At 36.9% G+C, this 21,631-nt stretch overlaps 1 protein-coding gene across 2 annotated transcripts in view; it reads right to left on the bottom strand.

The window, feature by feature from the left end:
* LOC133214875 (potassium voltage-gated channel subfamily KQT member 1-like) overlaps positions 1-21,631 on the bottom strand; it is a 486,013-nt gene that overhangs the window by 389,526 nt on the left and 74,856 nt on the right. For both annotated transcript variants that reach the window (XM_061358248.1, XM_061358237.1), the window contains exon 12: positions 3,059-3,173. In XM_061358248.1, coding sequence (XP_061214232.1) covers positions 3,059-3,173 — 115 coding nt within the window. The remainder of the gene's footprint in view (positions 1-3,058; positions 3,174-21,631) is intronic.

Genomic DNA, 21,631 nt, shown 5'->3' with positions numbered 1-21,631 from the left:
CAATACATTTTAATACATTTCTTAAATGGTAGTATCACCAGTTTCCAACAGCCTGATAGCTTTTGCCAAGCAACCACTTTAGTCACTACAAGACTAATGTGCACATTGATGTAAGAAGTAGTAAGGGTAAAGGGTAAGAACTCTGCTCTCTTCAGACAATATCTGCCTACTACACACCAAAGGGAGTTTTCAAGACAGTCTGCCCAAAAGTAAAGGTTACTGCATCAGAGCACAACCCTCCTATCATCTGTACGGCAGAGAGGATTTCAGAAGAATCTACTGTTCACATCACAGAAAAAAAACCCTCAGAACATTCGCTGTAGACCTGACCTGTCATGTGGAATTATCAACATAGCACCTTACAAAGTTTAAAAAATTGCCAGTTACTGACTTTGGAGTAAAGGTATACTGTATGATTGATTTTGTAACACTCATAATGCTTGTTGAAGGCAAGGAAAACTTTGCCTTTTGGCAGCTTGACAAAGCCATGCTTGAGTTCACAAACAAGTGTTCCATGTGAAACTGTCGTCATCATAGTATACTATCATTAACTGTTATGTGAAAGCCATGTCTTCTCTCACTTTGCAAACTGAGAAAGTTCATTGCATATATACACACACCTTTGACTGAATACTACTCTTTCTTTGAAATATTTTTTTGTCTTATTTATTGACCTAGTGACTCAAGGATGAAGATTCGTTGCACCAGTTATCAAATGCGTGTTATTCCCAAATGAGTTAACCACTTTCCATTATGTAGTTCACTCCAAAGGAGGGGTGAGGAGATGGGTAACCTAATGGACACATAACTCCAGAGCATGAAGCAACATCTGTGTGAATTAACACAGTAGCTGCTTATTCTAACCAGGTAAGCAAGCAAAATAAAAGTTGAACTTGTAAGGTGGGGGGAGAAGGGGAAATATATATATATTTTCCTATCACAAATTCCAAGACATACAAGTGTAGGGAATATGTTATTAAGTGCAGAGCAAAAGCCGTGCTGTTTTGGAAAGTTGACGCACCGAAGCAAGCATAGCACACATTAAGACTTACCTGCTTAAACTTCTGCTAAAAGACAAGACAAATAATCATGCTAAGTATGTCTAATATTCATGTAAAAAACACATGCAAATCAGGAAAATACAGTGTTAATATCTTATTGTTCATAAAGCAGTTTAAAGTCAAGAACCAGAAATACATCCTATTCCCTGCTTGTCCAAAGAAATTCACAACTTGCATAATGAAATACAACATTTCCACACAAAAATAAAGACAATTCTAAAATGAATGCATCCTACTAAGTAGAATTACACAATGAGATTATCAGTGACAAAGGTGAAAACTGGCATGCCTGACTTCAGAAGCATGAAATTACATTAAAGAGTGTTTTGTCTTTGTTTTTACATAGTACCTTATATAACTTTTGACCTCATGTTTTATGTACTTTTGAAGTTAATTACAGATATTCAGAAGCTAAACTTCATGCATACATGATATGCAGTGGGTCTTAGAATGTAATAATCATTAATTTGGCAATATTTAGCTACAAGATCATTCTGTTTATATGTACCTGACATCAACATCAAGATAAATTAATGGCTTGGATGGTATATTACTTTAAACTGTATATATAAAAAGCATATTACTTCAAATATTCTCCATATTTTTTATTTTTCTTCACTTGTATATTTGGTTAGCTTTCCACTATTCCTTTTTCTTACTTTCCAAACAAGAAAGAAATGCACTTTAATATGAGCTAGAAAAAAAAGGACCAATTTAAATGAAACTATTTACAATTCTCTGATTTGAAAGTCCAAAATATAGCATGTTGGGAAAACGCAAGCACAAGCATATCTTGCATAAAAGAATATTAGAATTTATAGATTTAGTAGGCACATCATCTGTATGAGTTCCTCTGTTGGACACAAAGTAAACCCCACATCTTAAAAAACAATCAAACTACAGACTTGAATCATATCACTTTTAAATTCATCCTGAACACCGTTGTCTATATTTTTCCTATCCGAAGGCAAGCAATAATTTCTCTTCTTCTTTTCAATTTCAGGCATTTACCAGAGTTTTTCCAATGATGATTTCACATTTTGTCTTCAAGCGTGAGATTTTCACCAACATTATCATCCAAATGACTAGTTAGACCTTCATGAGCTTGTGCCAGCTGTGCCACTTCTATGCCTTATATCACTGCTAACTCGAATTCTACTCACCAGCAATATTTGTATCAGTTTCTGCATGTAAGACAAAGCATTAGTACAATACCAGGATGCTTTGGTCCATCCAGGCCTTGCTTTATTCTCTGCTTCATGTTTGAAATTTACTCTAGAATAACTGTCCCTAACTGGAATTGTACATTACACGGCAAAAGCATGAAGGTTACTCAAGATCCCGTCAAAATATAATATGGAGATCTCCTACACAAAGATACTACTATGCTTATTTCAAGAAAAAAACATTTGCTAAAGCAAATACAAGCAACATTAGAAATAATGCAGACAGTTGCAGGGTACTGATGCTGGGTTTTTTCTGTCCTGGTCAATCCAGACACCTTCATCGTCTCCTTAATAATTCTACTTTCATATTTCTGTAACATCATTTCCTTGCAAGTGTGCCTACTTTATCAAAATATTACACATAGTGTAGCCTTTCTATTTTCAGGCTGTACCTAAAATGACAACTTCATTTATGTTTCCAATCAACACATACAATATTCCTGTTAGGGGTGCTTTAGAGCTCAAAACTGATTCAGAATTCTACAAAGTATAAGCCTACCTGTAAAACTCAATTTCAGGAAATGTGTCAGCTGCTTAAAAAGTAGAACTAAGTCACCAAGACTGCAAGCCACCTGTTGCACAGCAATTCTCTTTCCAAGTATCTTACTACTTCCAAATAAACTTAAAGCTAAACTTGTATTTTGTCAAAATATTCACATAGAATTAAATAAAAGCAAACTCATAATCATTTCCATTTTTAATCAGTGACAAGTTTGTCTCATTTTTAATAAGCATTTATATTATGAATTAAAAAACTGTTGTTCCACTTACTGTGCCACGTCAGATACAGCTGGCAATGGAGACTCTTCTGATACAAGGTCAATGTCATCCGTGAAACTGTTGGCCCGTGACATTTCTTGGGTATTCCCTTCTAAACGTCTTTTTGCTGCACAAATAATTCAAATAAATCATAACAAATTAGGCAAACAACATATACAAGCTCTTTCACTTACTTAAGGTAGATTGAAGAAATGGTGCTAATATGAGACACAGCTTTATTTTTTTGTCAGAATCAGTGAAGTTGATGTTTATATGACATACAAAAATACATACGTGCAGGTACATAATTAAAATATACAGGGACCTCTTACGAGAAAGGCTTTTCTTCTTCTGGATTGTCTTCCTGTAAGGAGAAATTCATCATCATACCCATAATTACAATATTGGTATGATGACAGAAAAAATCTAACTTTCCCCAATTAATGCTACAAACATATAAACGACATATAAATCATACTTTTGTTTCAAGTGCATTTCCAGCTCTACTGAAATACTATGGTTGCTCTATAGGAGCTTTATTTTGTGAGACCTGCCAGTTCTGCACTTGTTCTGAAAAGGCATTTCTTTTCTGTAAGAGAAGTATGTAACCTTATTTCTGGACAAAGTTTTGAGGTACATAGATACAATATTTGAAGCCCTGCTTTGGGAAGCATTCACAGATTCAGGAATAGGCTCCTTCAGTGTCTAAAGAAGTAACATTGCACACGATTGCAACTAAAATATTAAATTGGGAGAATTTTTGTTTCAACTTCAGTAAGGTTTTCCTCATAGAAACTCTGGGTTGGCCAAAGTCAGAATTAAATCACTGTGCCCATGTAAGGCATAATCAAATGAAAAGGAAAACATAGCATTGCTGTAAATTCCCAATACACAATGAACAAATACACAATGCAAAATGCTAAGAGAAAGATCTAGCTAATTCATGGGGAGCTGCATCCTTTATAGCACAGGATAGATATTAAAATTGCTGTAATGCGTTTGTCATGATAGGAAGTAGGATTGTATTTTCTGTCATTTTAAAAGTTTGGTCCATATTGCCTTATCAAGCTTATCTCTCTCATCACACTGCTGTTTGTAATCTGCATCCACAGTCTCTTAAAAAAAATGAAAACATAATTTGCATTTGTCTTGCTAATTCCTTTTCTGAGAAGTGTTCACTACTACAATGAGTCTTTGCTCCATAACATGACAGTTATGAGAAAACAGGAACAGCAGCAGCATGCTGGTTCAGAAACCTTCACTTTCTCATTATTGCTGTTTGTGTGTGCTGTGCTGAGCATTGAAGAGCAGCTCTGCTGTTCCAGCAGGATGCACCTCGAACCCCTGCTTCTCTGAGCATGGACCTGCTGCAGACATATGTAGAATATAATCCTGGGCTTAATAACCTCAAGCTGTGCTTGGTTACCTACACCAGCAGGGAAAGCTTCTCTTCCCTCTTTAAGTAGGGTAAAAGCATATAAATCTTCTGTTTCATGAAGACTGCTATGATTAGCTGTGACAGTCACATGATTAGCTGTGGCAGTCTCATCCCACAAGTAGTAAACACACATTTAATTACTACAAACGTTATGAAAAAGGCCATGATGTAGTTATGCACTTCATACAAACAGGAGTTCTGTAACATACACTCCATAGTTAATTTTATTAGTTGAAGATGTGCACTCTTCAACTCCATAAAACCAAGTTTATGGGTCATGTCTCAAAGACTGCCCCCATACTTCTCCTCTCCCCTCCTACACTTTCCATGGTACTATCTGTGGACAAAACAGTTTTTGCCAGTTTGGTTACAGACTAGGTTTATCTCAAAAACCTGTCTCTAGCTTACACTATTTACATTAAAAGAAAGAACAGCTTCTCCTAGCTCTGAGGCTCATATTTGGGTGGTAAGATTCCCTACTACTCTCAGAGCCGCTTCCTTCAATTCAGAGTTAGTTCAGACTCCTGTGAAGTATTAAGCCATCACAAGGGAATACCTGTTTTATCCTTGCAATAAAGAAGCTACTTAATACTAAATGACTTTATGCTTTTACCACCCATTAATTCTGTGTGGTACTGCTTTAAAATATTAACGCATTATTAATGTTTTCTGGTTCACACATCCAAACATTAATGTGAATGGCAAATGCAGGTAAAACGTCCAATGTTCTAAACCTTTTCTGTCCTTAAGGTGACTGTTAGAGTGGCAAGCAGTTATCTTATTTGAAACATTCTTTCTGAAACCAACTCACTTTCTGTAAGTAACTGTCACTTTCCCTGAGTGAACTTCCAAAATTCATTTAGACAGCAATGTTCAGTCATAAATCAAATATCCTAAAAACCACAGAAAAATAAGATTTTTTTGAATGTCAAGAAGCCAAGAGCTTCTGAGAAATAAAGTAATTCGCTATAATCACTCATTATAATGCTTTCATTTTAAGGAAACGTGAAGCATTAAAATACATTTGAAATACACATGGCAGTGATACTTTCCAGAAATAAAACTCAAAGTTGTAAGGTCCAGCTACTACATATGGTAAGAGTGTAACAGCTGCAGTTTAAGCCAAAACAACTATATCTTCCCTCTCTATATTTATTTTAATAAGTTTTCCTCTTCCAAACTGAATTTATGGGAAGAAATGCTTAATTTTTGTTGTTGTGGATTAGCAAGGAGGGAAGGCAAAGAAATATGAAGGTGAAAGAGAAGCTGTCCTTCCTTTACATGTGCTGCTACTCACAATATTTAGAAGCTGTGCCTATTTGGTTATAAATATAAAATGTTTTATAAACAAGAACAGTTGGAAGCAGCAAGTTAAAAATACAGACCAGTATCTACCACAGTACAACAAATACCAGTGAATGCCATGAAACGGGCCAAATCATTAGAAGAAACATCCAAAGGTAAGCTGAATTTCATGTATCTCTATTTTTTCCTTCAGTGCCAGTTTCTAAAATGGTGAGAACATGTAATAAACACATCTGGATTACATCAAAATGTAGTATCAAATGTTACATCAAAATGCAACACAAAGATATTTTTAATGCTGTTTCACTTTATCTAACCGTAGATTCCTTATTTGTATCACAGTAACTTCTGTCTTTGTAGTATGGGGAAAAAATGAACACCCAATTACAATTGCAGCAGAAAATACGATTGCACATGGTTCCCGTTACTATGGTCATCCTCAAACAGGCAATGTCCAATAACAGGACAAAATAACCAGGAAACTTTTGCACTACTCTCAGATAAAAGAGGTAAAAAGAAAAAGCAGGCCTCTCCTATTGCAAATAATTCAAACTTATGGTTTTTATTAGGAGGTTTGTTAATATGCACCAAAATACTCCAAACACAAATTTAAAGATTATTCATACCAATCATACACAGCCTACTTTACAAGTGTGCAGAGAATTTCAGTGTCTGCTTATGTTATATAAAAGGTACCTGAAGTTGCTACTCTTAGGAATACAAACACCGACGAACTGGAAGGCAAGAAGATATTTGGCAAATTAAACTGGTACATGGATAGAAATGGATAGTATATTTGAGGCAGTTTAATATAAAACAGTTTCTGTCACATGAATCATAGAATAGTTAGGGTTGGAAAAGACCTTAAGATCATCTAGTTCCAAACCCCCTGCCATGTGCAGGGACACCTCACACTAAGCCATGCCACCCAAGGCTCTGTCCAACCTGGCCTTGAACACTGCCAGGGATGGAGCATTCACAACCTACCTGGGAAACCCATTCCAGTGCCTCATCACCCTTACAGTAAAGAACTTCCTCCTTATATACAATCTAAACTTCCCCTGTTTAAGTTTTAACCCATTACCCCTTGTCCTGTCACTACAGTCCCTAATGTAGAGTCACTGCCCAGCATCCCTCTAGGCCCCCTTCAGATACTAGAAGGCTGCTATGAGGTCTCCATGGAGCCTTCTCTTCTCCAGGCTGAACTTTCTCAGCCTGTCTTCATACGGGAGGTGCTCCAGTCCCCTGATCATCCTCGTGGCCCTCCTCTGGACTTGTTCCAACAGTTCCATGTCCTTTTTATGTTATGCACACTATTTATTCCTCAGATTGCTAAGTAATGGATTGTGTAAGACAGTGCCAAATAGCTGGTGGCAGGGGAGAGCTCATAAGGGAAGATGGATAAAGATGACCAGAAAAAATATAGAACTCATGTAAAAATACAGGGCTGGATAAAGGCCAGATGGGACACAAAAGAGAAGCTATACCAGTGTTCAACACAGTGAAAAGATGAAAGTCATTTGTTTAAAACAGAACTTTATTAAAAAAAAAAAAAAAAAGTTAAGGGACCAAAATTAAATTCCTTCAGTGCCACTGTCTTTTTATCACCTTCAGATCAGAAGACGTTAAAACACACTCTCTCATAACACTCATAACTCAATGTAACAAACATCTATTAAGTAAACATAAGATTTAACATTATACATAAGGCTATACCTTGACAGAAAAGCCATGGGATGACTATGCTTCCTTTACCACAGGGAGGAACTACTTGTCATATCAGAGCATTACTTATTTCTTGTCTTCTCTCTTGTGGCAGGAACTCATATCACCTCACTGCTCAAACTGCAGTATTTTTAAAGCTGTATAGAGAGGCAAGTGGTTTGGGGCCTAGACTGAGACATTTCCAAATCCTTCATTTCCTCAGAAAAAGAAAATGGCTTACAAAATTCAAAGCACCTATAAATGTCTGACACCTGATCACCAGCCTGCCTTTAAAAATGTCTTTATCTTGTTATTATTATTCATGTCAGCAGACAAATGGTATTCAACCCTATCTGAGCAGTAATGCTGGAAGAATATGGCAAAATGTGTCATTACCACAGACTGAATAACTTCTTTATGAAAATTATATTATAAGAGCTTTTCTTCATTATAGTTCTAGAACTGAAGATTCAGGAGTGCACACAGGACTAAACAAGAAAGAGCTATTTTTATTTTAGGTTTCTGTGTTAAAAACTTGAGCATCTGAAGTTGGGATCTTAAATCCTGACTAGGTACTCAAATGTAGGTCATCTGCAGGTCATCTGCAAATGCCAAATACACACGACTCTAGGAGTTATAAGTGCCCAGTACAGTTTAAAAAGACAAGCCACTTTATGTACCTAATTTTAGGCATCTAAATTTATTGTCATGAGAAACATGGCTGATACTTAATTTCTTGTACATTCCCCCTGAATTTGATTTTGTTCCCAGAGGACCTGCAGAATCACACCAAAATTAATTAAAGAGTAGTTTGCTGGCAGAACAGAAATAAAAGAGCATCTAAAAAAGTGAATTGAGAAATTAGAACAAGATTGAATTTGCTGCAAACATACTGCTAAGTATATGCAAAAAGTGACATGCAGTACTGCTGCTGTATGTAGTTACATGTTTGGCTGCAAGTGTTTTAGATAAACTTCAACATCTGGTTTCCTGTGTATCTGATTTGAAACAATCAGCACTCAAAATGCACTAATGCTGACACTATTTGTTGTACATTCTTTTGTTTAGATAAGCCTGCAGGCCAAATTACATACTGGCTTACACCCCATGGAACCACAATCACTCATAACATGTCTAATGGGACAGCATGGAGATGTAAATGAATACCAACACATAATTCAAAATCACAAAGGCACATAAGTACTGCAAAACATGCAGAAAGAGAACAATGAAACATACTTCTGAATGCATGTGAAGATGCTGCTACCTATCCAACTGCCTGAATAGCTTTGTAAGCCCTAGCAGAAATAGATGCAACAGATTCACACAAAAAAAAAGCCACCAAAAAACAAAAAACGAAATTCTCCAGCATCATGAGTATTGGTCTACTGAAAAAAAGTACATTCAGCACAAAATCAACTTCTTTAAATGAAACATATTGGCTTAGAATATTTAGCTGAATATTTTGTGGGAAGAAACTCATAGAGTAAGGAAATGTGCATACCACTGAACCTGTATAATGCTTGGCATTAACTGACAAGCAGGTTTGTGTTAAGAAAAGTGGTCAGGGACCAGCTGCACAAGGAGTTGTAAGTACCTCCTCATACACAGATATGACGTGTCAGAAGAGAATTGGAGATTAATAGAGTATAGTAGAGAAGCATGCAGTACTGGTGCCACTCACTATCTGTTCAGATAGCAATTATTATATTATCATGCTCATGACTGGTTTTCAGCTTTCCTCATGGGAATGCCCAGAAGAGAAAGCTAGAGGAAAGTCTTTCCAGTTCCTTGTCAAAATAACAAATTAAAATTTGTTCCAAAGTAAATATGGGGTTTGTTGTTTTCTTTTTTTTAAACAGTGCTAAACACAGCTAGCTGTGAGCGAGCTTTGGTCATTCTGCCATCATGAGTTAGTCACACTGCGCACTGGACAGTAAGTTGAATATTTATGCTACAAAGTTAGGTATGTAGTGTCCTGTCTGGATGCTTCCTTCTGACCTGCCTTTCCCAGGAGAAACGATACAGGATTTCAGGAGTACATACAACTCTGCTAGCCTTTTTTCCATGTGCATGCCTAACATGCCCTTAGAGCCTCTACTTGTTACAACAAAATTTACCTCTATGGACTTTTGTCCTGCATCTTACTGAGCCAAACAGACTAGAAGACACAAAAAATAAGAAAGCCAGAGAAACAGGCAGCCTGTAACTGAACCCTAGAGAGGTTTCTTATTCTCAAGCATAATCGTCCATAAAAATCTCCCATCTCTTAAGATACAGGGTTTATCCGTGTGCATGTCAGGTAGAAACCTTCCTGAGGTTTCTATGTGAATAGAAAAGTGAACATTGACATCTTTGGTTTAACTTTTCTTCTCTCTTGGGCTCTGCTCCTGAAAAAAAGTAATGCCCGTTTTGGTATGAAAGCACTAAGCTTTCTACTAATCACACACACAAAAAAAGCAGGCTTCCAAACTCAGTCAGATGTATGCGGTTGATATGGATGGTAAAGTCTGGGAAAGAGGTTGGTAAACAGATTTTCCTGGTTTGCTGTGGAAAAGCAGCATTCACAGAAGCCCACAGAGTTGCACAGCAGACACACATGAAGAAAAAGAAGATAAAAATAGCTTCAAAAGTGATCTTTCTTCACTGATTTTCTCCCACCCCCCTTTTTTTCACAGAACAAGAACTTAACTTTAAAATTAAAAAATTAGTAGTCAGTGAAATGTAATTTGGCAGTGTGTTAGCTCTGCAAGGAGAGGTCAACACATACAAACTCTTAGAATTACACATAGGGAATGTATCATGTAATATAAATATATAAAGTTACTTTCCATTATGGGATTCAGAACTGCCATTATAGTAAAAATGTTTATTTTAAAAAGGAAGTACAGTTTTAGTGTGGCTATTAAAGAAAATAAACCAGTCTGAAAACATTTTTATTTTTCATGCCTCTTAATGCTCAAAGCATGCAAACTGCAGTGACAATAAAATTAGAAACATCTTCCAAATTGTTGTCAATGTTTTGACTTACAAGAACACAAAACCCAATTATTGTAATTACAGTGAAATATGACACAATTATTTGCTCATCTAATGCAGTTCTTTGCATCACACAAATGAATCCTTGTAGAACAATTCCCCATTGACTAGCAGCTAATCACAAATTCAAGATATACAACATTGTTACCAATCTGCTTATTCCACAGTGACCAGAATGAAATGCTGTAAACTACAGTAAATCTTAACACTAGAGGAAATAATTGCCGTATTTGTCCTAAAACTCAAAGGAAGTTCAGCGAAATAATTTGTAGCTTCTGACTGCACTAAGTCAAAACTATTTCCACCTAAAGCTCCCTTTGTTATCTTGTATATTCCAGGTGAAAAGATATTATATTTTATGGGAGTGTTCCTTCCTATTTCAAATAAATTTGCTCTGAATACTTATTTGCTAAATGTTGAATGATAAAATATTTTAGACAGGGCAGTAATTTGAGTAAATGTCTAAGTTACAACTATTTAAAAAGGGATTCAAAATAGCCATTGTTATGCATACTCAATACTATGAAAAATTCTGACTGACAGATTTTCAGATTGTAGAATTTGAACTGTAACATCTTATAAACTCAACCCTCCTCATAAGTTATCTTCCTAAAAATGCTGCAAACTAACTGAACATGTTTTATTTAAAATTAAATTCTATGTATTTCAGGAATATACTCTTATGGCTGTGCTCTGAAGTTATTAGCTTTAGAAGACCCAGCATAACTAGTATTCAACACTCCCAATAGCAACCAAAAAGCTTACATGACAAGGGGACAATGATGTTTATAACTGAGATACATTCTAAGCTGACATACGCACCGAGTCCTAAAGTCTTTCCTTACTGATGACATTGTGGAAACACATGTGAAACTGTTCTGCAGCTTTTAGGGTGACCTTGATTCTCCTCTGGCAACAGGCCATGATTTTGGTTGAAAAATCACAGCAACAGCAAGAACTATGCTGACAGGTGTAATGAGACACACAGGTCTGCTGCATGTCTTGCCTTTCCTTCCACCAAAGGACCTTCATGCAAGAGAGTGAAAAAAAGCTTATTCTTAAAGCACACCTTGCACTTCTCAGTTTCACTGGCCCCCTCTCCCCATAAAATGCATCTACATGGAGAAAATAGCATTCCTCTTGAAGAGATGTGCAAAGAAGCCCTGAAAAGCAGAGAACTGAGTGATACTGCTAGTCCCGAGACTGCTGAATACAACAGTTAGTACTGTAGATGCTGCCAATTCCAAAGAGAAATGTGGATGAATGTTCAGTTTGAGGAGTGACTTGGCTGGGATCAGCATCTTTAGAGAAGGTACTTGTAGATATACAAACCATAACAGGTATGTATTTTCTTACCCTATCAATCCCATTACAAGGCTTTGGTTCCATCTGTGGTTCTTTAAGCCACATTATTGAGGTAATCTCTGCTATTTGTGAAAGTGACATGTCTTAATTCTCAATCTTAATGACATTAATCTCATGATTTATCAGAGTTGACATTTTTATATATACACATAACTACAGATATTGAACCCTAGCAGAGACAGCAGAGGAAAAACAACTTCCATGATATCATCTTGATTTCCAATCAGTGAATTATTTTAAACTAAAAATGCAAGCATAATTTGTTTTCTAATGAGAAATGTAAATTGATCATGTATTATTGTTTCAGACATAGTGTCAAAAGGACACAAACTACAAATATGATCAGGACAATCTCCTTCCTGTCACTGGCAAGCTAAAGAAGTTCTGCTGTTGACACACAAACCACAGACTATCCTTGCAGAATACTCCCTGACTTGAGTTTGTACTCTCAACCTGACTGCTAGCTCCCTGCCATAAGGAGGTTGGGTTTTGAAAACAAGCAAAGGCACTTTGTTCCAAAACAATTCCTACTGCATTCAAAAACTAGGTTAGAAGAGAACAGGTAACCCTGCCTTTCCCTTTGCCTTTGGCAAAAAACAGATACACAGGTTACATAAAAAATGTCTAAGACTTCAAGGGTTCATTCAGCAATGGTTTCAAGTGATAGCCATTTTTTTTCATCCACCAAATCTGGACAAAATGGATGACTCGCTACATATATTTATGGTAATTAACTGGAAGGGAAGCAAGATTCCACAGTCATTCAAATGCAATCATATATGTACCATCCTGGAATGGTGTGCACTTCTGAATAACTGCTGAAACGGAAGAAACAGCTGGATTTTCCTAATATCAGATAACAGGTCAGGACAAAGAACTGTATTATGCACTGCCTTGTCTCCAACAGAGGTGAAGAACAGATGCACAAGGACAGGACAAATATACAGCGCTAGCTTCACAGAAAACTTCCTGGGGTTTGCAGCTGTGGGACTTTCCAAGTCTGAGGTGGTATCCAAGAACTCTTGATGGGTCTCATTCAGTAAATTTGCTCACACAGAGTTGAGAATACATCAAAATTTGTTTACACTGATTTTAGCACAGATCTGAATGTGCACTTCCCCAGTGAATGGAAAGTTCATGTGGTGGTCTCAAAACACTCTTAATTTTACTGTCGGGAAAATATGCAACACTAGTGAGTGTCACAACCCTAGAAAATTAGGATATAAGTAAAATAAATTTTATTCCAATAAACCTTTAGAGGAAGGTATTACAGACCCTGGAAATAACAGAGGCATAACCCAAGAGGCAAATTACTTCTTTTTGAGAGGATAATGTGATAACCCTTTTTACAATCCTTAAGCATTAGACCCATGATTTTTACTGCCATTTGGACTCTTGGCATCCTAAAGGCTACTGGTTGTTGTACACAGGGCTTTCAGACCAGGAGAGAAAAATTAATATCTTGTTCCCAATCTCCTCTTCCTGCAGCCCCCTTTTTCATTGATGCTTTTGTGCAGTTACTTCCTTGTTCTGAGCATTGACTATGTTTTTCTTATGACTTGGCTTTCAAGCTACAGTTGCAATAGGATTCTCTCATCCAGATTTGAACATGGTCCTTTTTCCATCTGAAGAACAGATTTAAATTATATTGAAGTCACAAATTAAGGGAAGATCATTCTGCTTGGTTCAAAGTACTGACCACTTCTGGCTTTGCAAAGGTCATTATAATGATGATCTTTGTTAGCATGGCACAGAAACACCTCCTTGACAAGTACCTGCTTCTTTTATGGCCAGGTCTAACCATCACTCATCTAAAACTGCAATTCAAAATTCAAACATTAATGTTCTCCTGTTGTGCTCTGAGATCCTTATAGAGTGGCAGTCAGCACAAATTCAGTTTCTTGCAGTTCAACAGGTTAAATGAAAGCTGGCACCATGGAGACAAAATTCAGCAGCATTTATCCTGGAGTAGTCAGTCAGTTGCGAAAGCAACTAGATACATCACTGAAATTGAAGAGAGCCTTTATACAACAAAACAGTCTTTTTTTCATGGCTAAGACTGATTCCTTTGGAGAGAGTTTCATGGAAAAATCCACCTTATTTCAGCATCTGAGTTGAGACAAATTCACACTACACAAGGGAAGGTGCACAAATTCAGGATGCCCTATCTCACTGCAGCATGGTTTCTTCAAATGTTTGGCAGAGAAGATAACAAGATAAACACTGGAAAAGTCTCTTGGATAATTCCATCCCAAACAGAGAAGAAATGCATGACCCAGTCACAGCAGAATCTAAGCAAAAGGAGGGAGGGAGAATTGGGAACTCATTAAGATCCATTCAGTGCTGGAGAAGGGAGATACGGAAATGAAGGAGGTAGAGGAAGAGAGCAACAGAGCTCTCCTTAATAAGCCTTATACTGAATTAAAAGTTTTAAAATAATAAACAGCAAACTTGTTCAGATTAACATTTTCTTTTTTAAAATTACTACTGACACAGACTTCATAGACCTCAACTTGCTCTCCATTTGTAAGAGAAATTCAAGAAGTATTCCTCCCCAGGCTGTTTCCACTCCAGCTAGTCTGAGTTTGGCATATACTAACGCATTTCTTTATCTAGCAAACATCTTTACCCCTTTAAGAAGACTTCAGCAGAAGATAGCAAGTAATGTAAATGCAGGATCTTTACCAAGCATAGTAATTCCCTGTAAAAGCTATCACTATCTTATCCAACTAGATCTCTATCAGCTAAAATTGATGTCATTTGTATGACATATGAATAGGCCTACTGTTTTATAACTGTGATTTTGCCTTATTAAAAACAGTGCAACACAGAAATTGGAGACACCATTTCTGCAGCAATAAAAGGAAAAATCCTACATAACACTAATATTCTATTATGCTAATACAAGTTTTCATGCACTATTGCATATATTTTCTGCTCATCAGGCTGTCTGAATTAATCTGTGTGAACCTTAAGTTTTCTGGGCCCCCACATACACCAAAAAGTAGGTGCATGCTCTCTCTCTTTTACTGAAACAGCAGCCAATCTGGGCCCTTCAAACAAAGAGCAAGAGGAACTTGTAAACTTCTATCTCGGGTTGCCAGCACACACTTGCTTAATGATGGCTCACTCAGCACAAACTAATCTAGGATAGATTCAGGTCAACCTGACCTGAAATGGATCTTAATTGTGTTAGTACAACCAGGTCTAGAGTATCCCATTGCCATGGTCTGATTCACCCCATTAAAAACAAAATGAAAAAAGCCACTAGCAAACTAGTAACAAATACTGGCACTAAGCTGTGCTCTTTTTTTTTTTTTTCCCAACAACTGGAATCAAGTTCTGAGAACTAAGCATAATATAATACTTAAAAGAACATACATGGATCCAAAGGGTCAGAACATGGTCACAGTTTACATACCTATGAGGCACACTCAGTACCAGGTTGTGTGAAAGCCAGAATTCCTGGAATTAGTTATCAGAACTGTTTTACAGATGCTCTGCTTATAATTCACCTTATTCAAAGATGAAAAAAAAAAAAAAAAATCCACATTATTCTCCTTTTACAGAGGAGTTTAAGTCCATGCCGTTTACACACAATTCTTGTGTTGGTGAGACCACATGCGACAGACCATAAGGAGTTTTTTTCCTTGATTGACAATGATGAAAGATGCTTAATGCAGAAATAATATATGATTAATATACAATTTTAAGACATCAGCATCACTTTATATTTCTAAGCTGGGCACATTGCTGAGTTGGGTAACACCGACCAAACTTGTCATAACAGATTACAGGAGGATGCTATATACAAGTGTTACCCTCATTAGCATAGAACGCAAACCAAGAGAATGCCTTAACAGAGGAGGCAAAGCAGAGAGGAAGGGTTGTCCAAAGTGATTCATCACCCTTCCCTATAACTCTCTGGGCCCTATCCCAGAGGAATTCACATAGAAATCATTGCCACATCAGCTGGTATAATCACTGCAAATTTCTCTGCAGAAGAGAACTAAGAAGGTAGAGCTTTTCCCAGGGATATATTATTCACTTATGGTTTCCAAAGAGGTTCATTTAAATATAAATGTTCTCCTGCAAGCGAACAGGATTAATATTGAAAAAGAGTATATGTTCCAGTTTTTCCAGCTTCTCTCATAAGGAAGGAACTCATTGTCCACACAAAACCCTGCTTAAATGCATCAGGGTTTTTTTTTTTCCATATATCCCCCACCGAGTGGGTTTCTAACACTGTTTAGCAGTTTATCCAGTATTACTATTCAGTTCAGTGATCGCTTTAGTTTTAACAGAACCATCAGCTGAAAAGCAAGTATCATTAGCATGCTATAAAAATTCAACACCCTAATTTTGCAAGAAAGACTAAGAATTTTAAGCACAACAACTCATATATTAGAGGCAGAAGTTTTTTTTTTACATCCTCAAAGTTTGCTCAGAATTCAACATCACATCCTACCAAAAAAGTAACAAGGTCAAATTGTTTCATCAGTTGTAGTTCAATGCTAAAGAGTTCAGAATTTGGCCCAATTTTAATCAATACAAATAAGCATTCTTACTCACTTAGAAATTTATTAACTCTGATCAATAAGTCATACAACAGCTGCACAAAATCAATGAAGAATGCAACCTATACAGAACATTGCAAATGTCTGCTCATTAGGAAATCACTGTTGCTTCCTATTTTCTTTCCAAAAAGATAATAACATTGCAAAAGAGTGTTTAGCCAAGTATTCTAAAGCTAAAGGTGCACCAGTTGTATGTACACAGCAGATTACTGGACACTCCAAATTGAAGGGGAATCAGTTCCAGATGTTTTCTACTGATTAAATTCAGCCCAAGCAAGGTTAAGTAAATGACAAGCAGCTGCTTTTCTTTTTTTTCCAAAAGTCATGAAAAATACTCTTAGAGTTCTGCTTTCCTCTAACTGGCAGACACATAATGCAGCACCTATTTTACTAAGTTTTCATGATTAACAGAGACTGCTGACACTCTTCAGAGAAACTAATTCTTTTCAGTCTGTCAGATCTCATGCATATCACAATTAATGGAAGAAGTTCAATGACGACAACAAAACATTACATACATCCCTAAAACACAGCCATTCTCATTATATATGCTACTTTCTACTGGAATAAGTAGAAATAAAAAACCAAAAATGTTAGTGTCACTAGACCAGATAATGGCTCAATGTAATACTGGCATCAGTGTACTGCCTCATTGCTCCACTTCAGACAGGACAGAAAAGTGCATTGATTTCATGTTCTTAGACATAGTACTCATGTGAACAGTAGAAAGGAAAATCTTAGCCAGCAATAAATGCAGCAGGCATAAATAGGAAATTATTCAAGTATGATGATTAACAATGTAACAGCAAAGACACCTTTAAATGTGGGAATTATCTACCTCTGACTAGTTACCCCTCTGAAGTTTTCTTGAACCTTTACTTGCAAAACCCAAAGATCATCAACTGGAATGTGTCCATTTTTACCAGGCACAGAGGTTGAAGCAAAGGTTTATTTCTTAGACTTCTCCTATTTATACTTGAACATACAGGGGGGGGTTTAGCACCTAATAGGATTAAACTGATAAAAAGGTGTTAGAGTCCTTTGCGCATTTATCTTTAGGCAAATTGTCAGGCCATATTTTCCAACACAGCACTTATTCCAGGTGGTGCATGGAAAAATTTCCAAAGCACAAAAGCAAAGATTCCCATGGATTTGTAGCTGGAAACATCTGGAAAGAGCACCACACATACCTGTATATCACAACTATTTTCCAAGCATCATTTATGAGACTGCAAACAGCATGCTATGTAAAGAGACATAGACATATCAAGCAAACTAAAACTGTTTAAAGAGTGGCTAACAGCTGGGCATCTAAACAGGGAGCAAAACTAAAAAAAGGAGAACACACATATGTGTGTATGTATATACACACACCCACACCCAACCCCTCAAAGAACCAGTTTATTTTATTTCTAATTCTGGAATCTTTACAGGCTTCCCAGCACAAATACAAGGTAAAATACATAAAATACATGCTTCACAAGGCACATTAACTCACATTCAAGATGCAAACCATATTTAAAAGAGTAGTAAAAGTATATTTGCTACTACACCACTTAAGCAGAACCAGCTAAAAGCATCATAGTTTTTTTAACACGATGGCCTGATCTCCCACAATAATGTTTTGTCATTCCCATCATAAAGAACACATTTTTGTGGCTAAAAAAGTAGCTTTACAATTCTGGATTAAATCACATCTTGTTTTCCCCACAGAGCATTCACTGCATTTTCTGCAAAAAAACACAGCTTCTCTTCTTGCAAAAGCTGACATTCTTGATTACCACTCCTCCTTGTTTATGCTAACAATAAACAAACGTGTAGGCCTATGTTTAATACTGCATTGACTAATAGCATCCTTCACTTCTGTAATGCTGTGTCAGTCTAAAAACACTTCATAAACAATTAAGACTTGCAATCTCTCTCTGACAGAGACAAAACTTGTATTCATTTAACAGATGACGCAACTGAAGCACAGTGAGTTAATTGTCTGCCCAAGGTCACATAGCAAATCAGTAACAGAGCTAGGGACAGAATCCAGGAACACTGAGTCATGCAGCGCTCCCTCCTCAACAGAAGGTGAGCCTTCTACATACAGCCTCAATACCAAAACAGGGTTTCTGTTGCTGTCTAAGAGCCCAGTACTACATGCCGGAGCTTTATTGTTATTTTCTGTTTTAATTTTAATAGTCTCTAGCTACCTCTGTTGATTTTTTTTGTGGAAAAGAGTTTGAGGTAAAGCTGACAATTCTTGGCTTTTTATGAAAAAAGTGTACACACACAGAGGAAAAAAAAGGGAGAAAGTGCCAAACCTTGCCCTTATTACCATTAATAAGACTAAGTACCTTCTTATTACCTTCAGAAGATGCACTGACTTCCATACAGTCACTACAGAACTGTAATGGAAAACTTCACAGCCTACAGTACTACAATTGCTCTCTATGACGCCTCTGGCCTAAGTGCTAGTTGGGTGGTTCCCCCACCCCTTTCCCTTTCCTAATCCACTGCATCACACAGAGATGTACCTTGCATTTTGAAATTAGATTACTGTTGTTAGAAGTTTGGTCTGGGGCATATTACATCACATATTCTGTATTCTGGGTTGCACTGGAGTGAGGCTACCTCACTGAAGCATATAACACAGACGAGATTTTAACGTAGCAGTAATGAGACAAATCCAAATTGCATAGCACATCTGTGCGTTTAAAGGTAAGTTTCATAGACTGTTTCTTCAGGCAAGCTCCATTTACATATTAGTTTCTTATTCTCTGATGCACAATCTGCATTATAATTTTTAATATTAATTGACTACTTAGAACAGAATCAGAAAATCAGTCTTTACCACAGGTCAAGCCCTCTATAAAAAGGAAAGCCTTAAATCCCGAATTAGTTCTCCCCTCCCCCCAAAATAATTTGGATCATATGACCTCAAAAATGGGTAGGTGTTACAGAGCTATGCTGTACTAGAACAGACTCTGCCTACATGGGCTCATTGACTGCAACACATCCCCCAGTGCTAAGCAGCAAAGGGGTTATCTGTTCCACACTGGTATTGTGTACCATCAACAGCTTGTTAATAGATTAGAGATCAGGTCAAGCAGGTGCCTCCACACTTGGTATCAAAAAAGTGTAGAAACAGATCACTGCAGTAAATTACTGAAATACAGGATTAGTAGGGAAATATGAACCAGGAGTCAACTGCATGAGCATTGCTTCCTCTGTAGGAGGCTCACAGGTTATCTTCCAAAGCACTCTCAGCCACTTCCAAGTTGATATCAACTGCATATTGAAGAAAACTTGCACTCTAGTCCATGATCTGACCCACTGATGGACTTATTCGGCAACACCAGGCCCAGAAACCTCTCTGAACACATTTCTCAGTTAAACAGCAAACCACTGGTAAATATTTTGTTAAGTATCATCCAACAAGTTTTCATCCCTCTTGCAGTGGCCTAAGATAATTTACCGGGCCATAATCCAGATTCTGTGTTTATGCGCATATGAGGATGAAACAGGAAAGACTGACTAAACTCTATATGTAAACTGCCTTCTGCCTCTGTCCCATCTACCAATGCATATTGCCACACTGCAAAATACCCCTATGTATACCCCAGATATGATTGCTCTCGGCCAATTCACATTCATGGTTACTTACGTCCTTCCCACTATCTGGGTTTTTTACAAATAGTTTGCCCACTCAGGATTATTCTAGGAAACTGACTTTCCTAGAAATGGAAATTCCTCCTTCCCTTCCTTTCAAAGCATGCATTGCGTGCCCTTTTATAGGCCACACATGCATCTCACCAGCCTCCTATCAGTCCTGTTAGGCTCTTAGGTTGTTTCTGACCACTTTCTTACTCCTTAGCTACTTACTCTGCAAGCCCAGATAACTAAAAGCAACCTGACTTCAGTGTTTCCAGGGAGAGTAATCCTTTCCATTCTGTTGACTCAATTTGCTTTTCACTGAATCATTAGCCAAATAATAGCAAGTGACACAATTTATAGTGTTTATTTTCAGTGAAAAGAAAAAAAAAGCATTATTTCCTCACATCATTGCTGTCCTTACACTTTATGTTTAATAATTGGGCCAAGCTTCCACTCTGCATAGATTTTCATCTCAAGTTCAGGTCACAAAAAGAAAAAATTTACCCCATTTTTTCTTATCTTTCCTACATTTTTTAAAAATGACAGCTTGGGATGTCCACTGTGGAGTCCTGTGTCTCCTGAATTCTTCTGCATTATCCCGCATTAGCACTGCTAGCAACAGGGCCTAAGTTTTGCACTGAATTTGCAAGACCTAAGGAATGATGCTCTGTCCAAACTCTTCCTGGTTTCACTTTGAGTTATTTAGCTATAACAGCAATTTCTCTAATTGACCAGGTGTCTATATCTAACGTGGTTTACTTTTGTTTATCTTTGTGCTGTACAACCATAGTTTCATATCTATGGTAGTAACAGTAGTTATACTACTAGCATGAGATATTTACAACTAAATAATGACATATTTTATAGAAATACAGACTGGGTAGAATACCAGAGTCCCTGAGAAGTGGAAACACAGGATGCAGTGTACAGGAACAGAGGCATAAGATAGGAGATGGGGCACAATCTTAGCATTGGAGACCCCACAGCTAAACAGTTCACTAATGGTCAGTTAAAATAAAAAATGAACTCCTGGAGCAGGACAAAACAGGTTTTAAGAATAACAGAGAACAAAGAAATCCTATCTCACATACATAAAAGGGAACATACACGTAAATTTGGATGAAACCTAGAGCTGCACACCAATGAACAAATACGTAAATGTGTGTTAGGAAATGTTTATGTGACCCCATATGAATCTCAGGAGAGGAAGAAGAAACTGTCATGACAAACATCATATTCCTCCCTGTGAAGGACAACAGATTTCAACAACTCATTGTACCACTTCCTCTTCTCCCACTGCAGCAAATGAAACCTTAAGACCCAGGGGAGCATAAATGACAGGAAAATAGGTAGAAATTAAGTATGTGTTACAGTTTTGATTGTATTTTTTTACTATTATTGCAACTTTTAAAATACGCAAAAAACATTGCATTTAATTCTTTTGTAAGAATTAGATCAGACTAATAGCAATTAAATCACAAAATTTCAGTTATACTAACATTAAATTTTAATTCT

Source organism: Neopsephotus bourkii, unplaced genomic scaffold (assembly GCF_033783945.1).
Source record: "Neopsephotus bourkii isolate Nb327-2 ecotype Australia unplaced genomic scaffold, CSIRO-AGI_Nbou_v1 NB_107, whole genome shotgun sequence".
In the NCBI taxonomy this organism is placed as follows: domain Eukaryota; kingdom Metazoa; phylum Chordata; class Aves; order Psittaciformes; family Psittacidae; genus Neopsephotus; species Neopsephotus bourkii.
The sequence above is the reverse complement of the archived record's forward strand: the minus strand, read 5'-3'. Positions and strand labels throughout refer to the sequence as shown.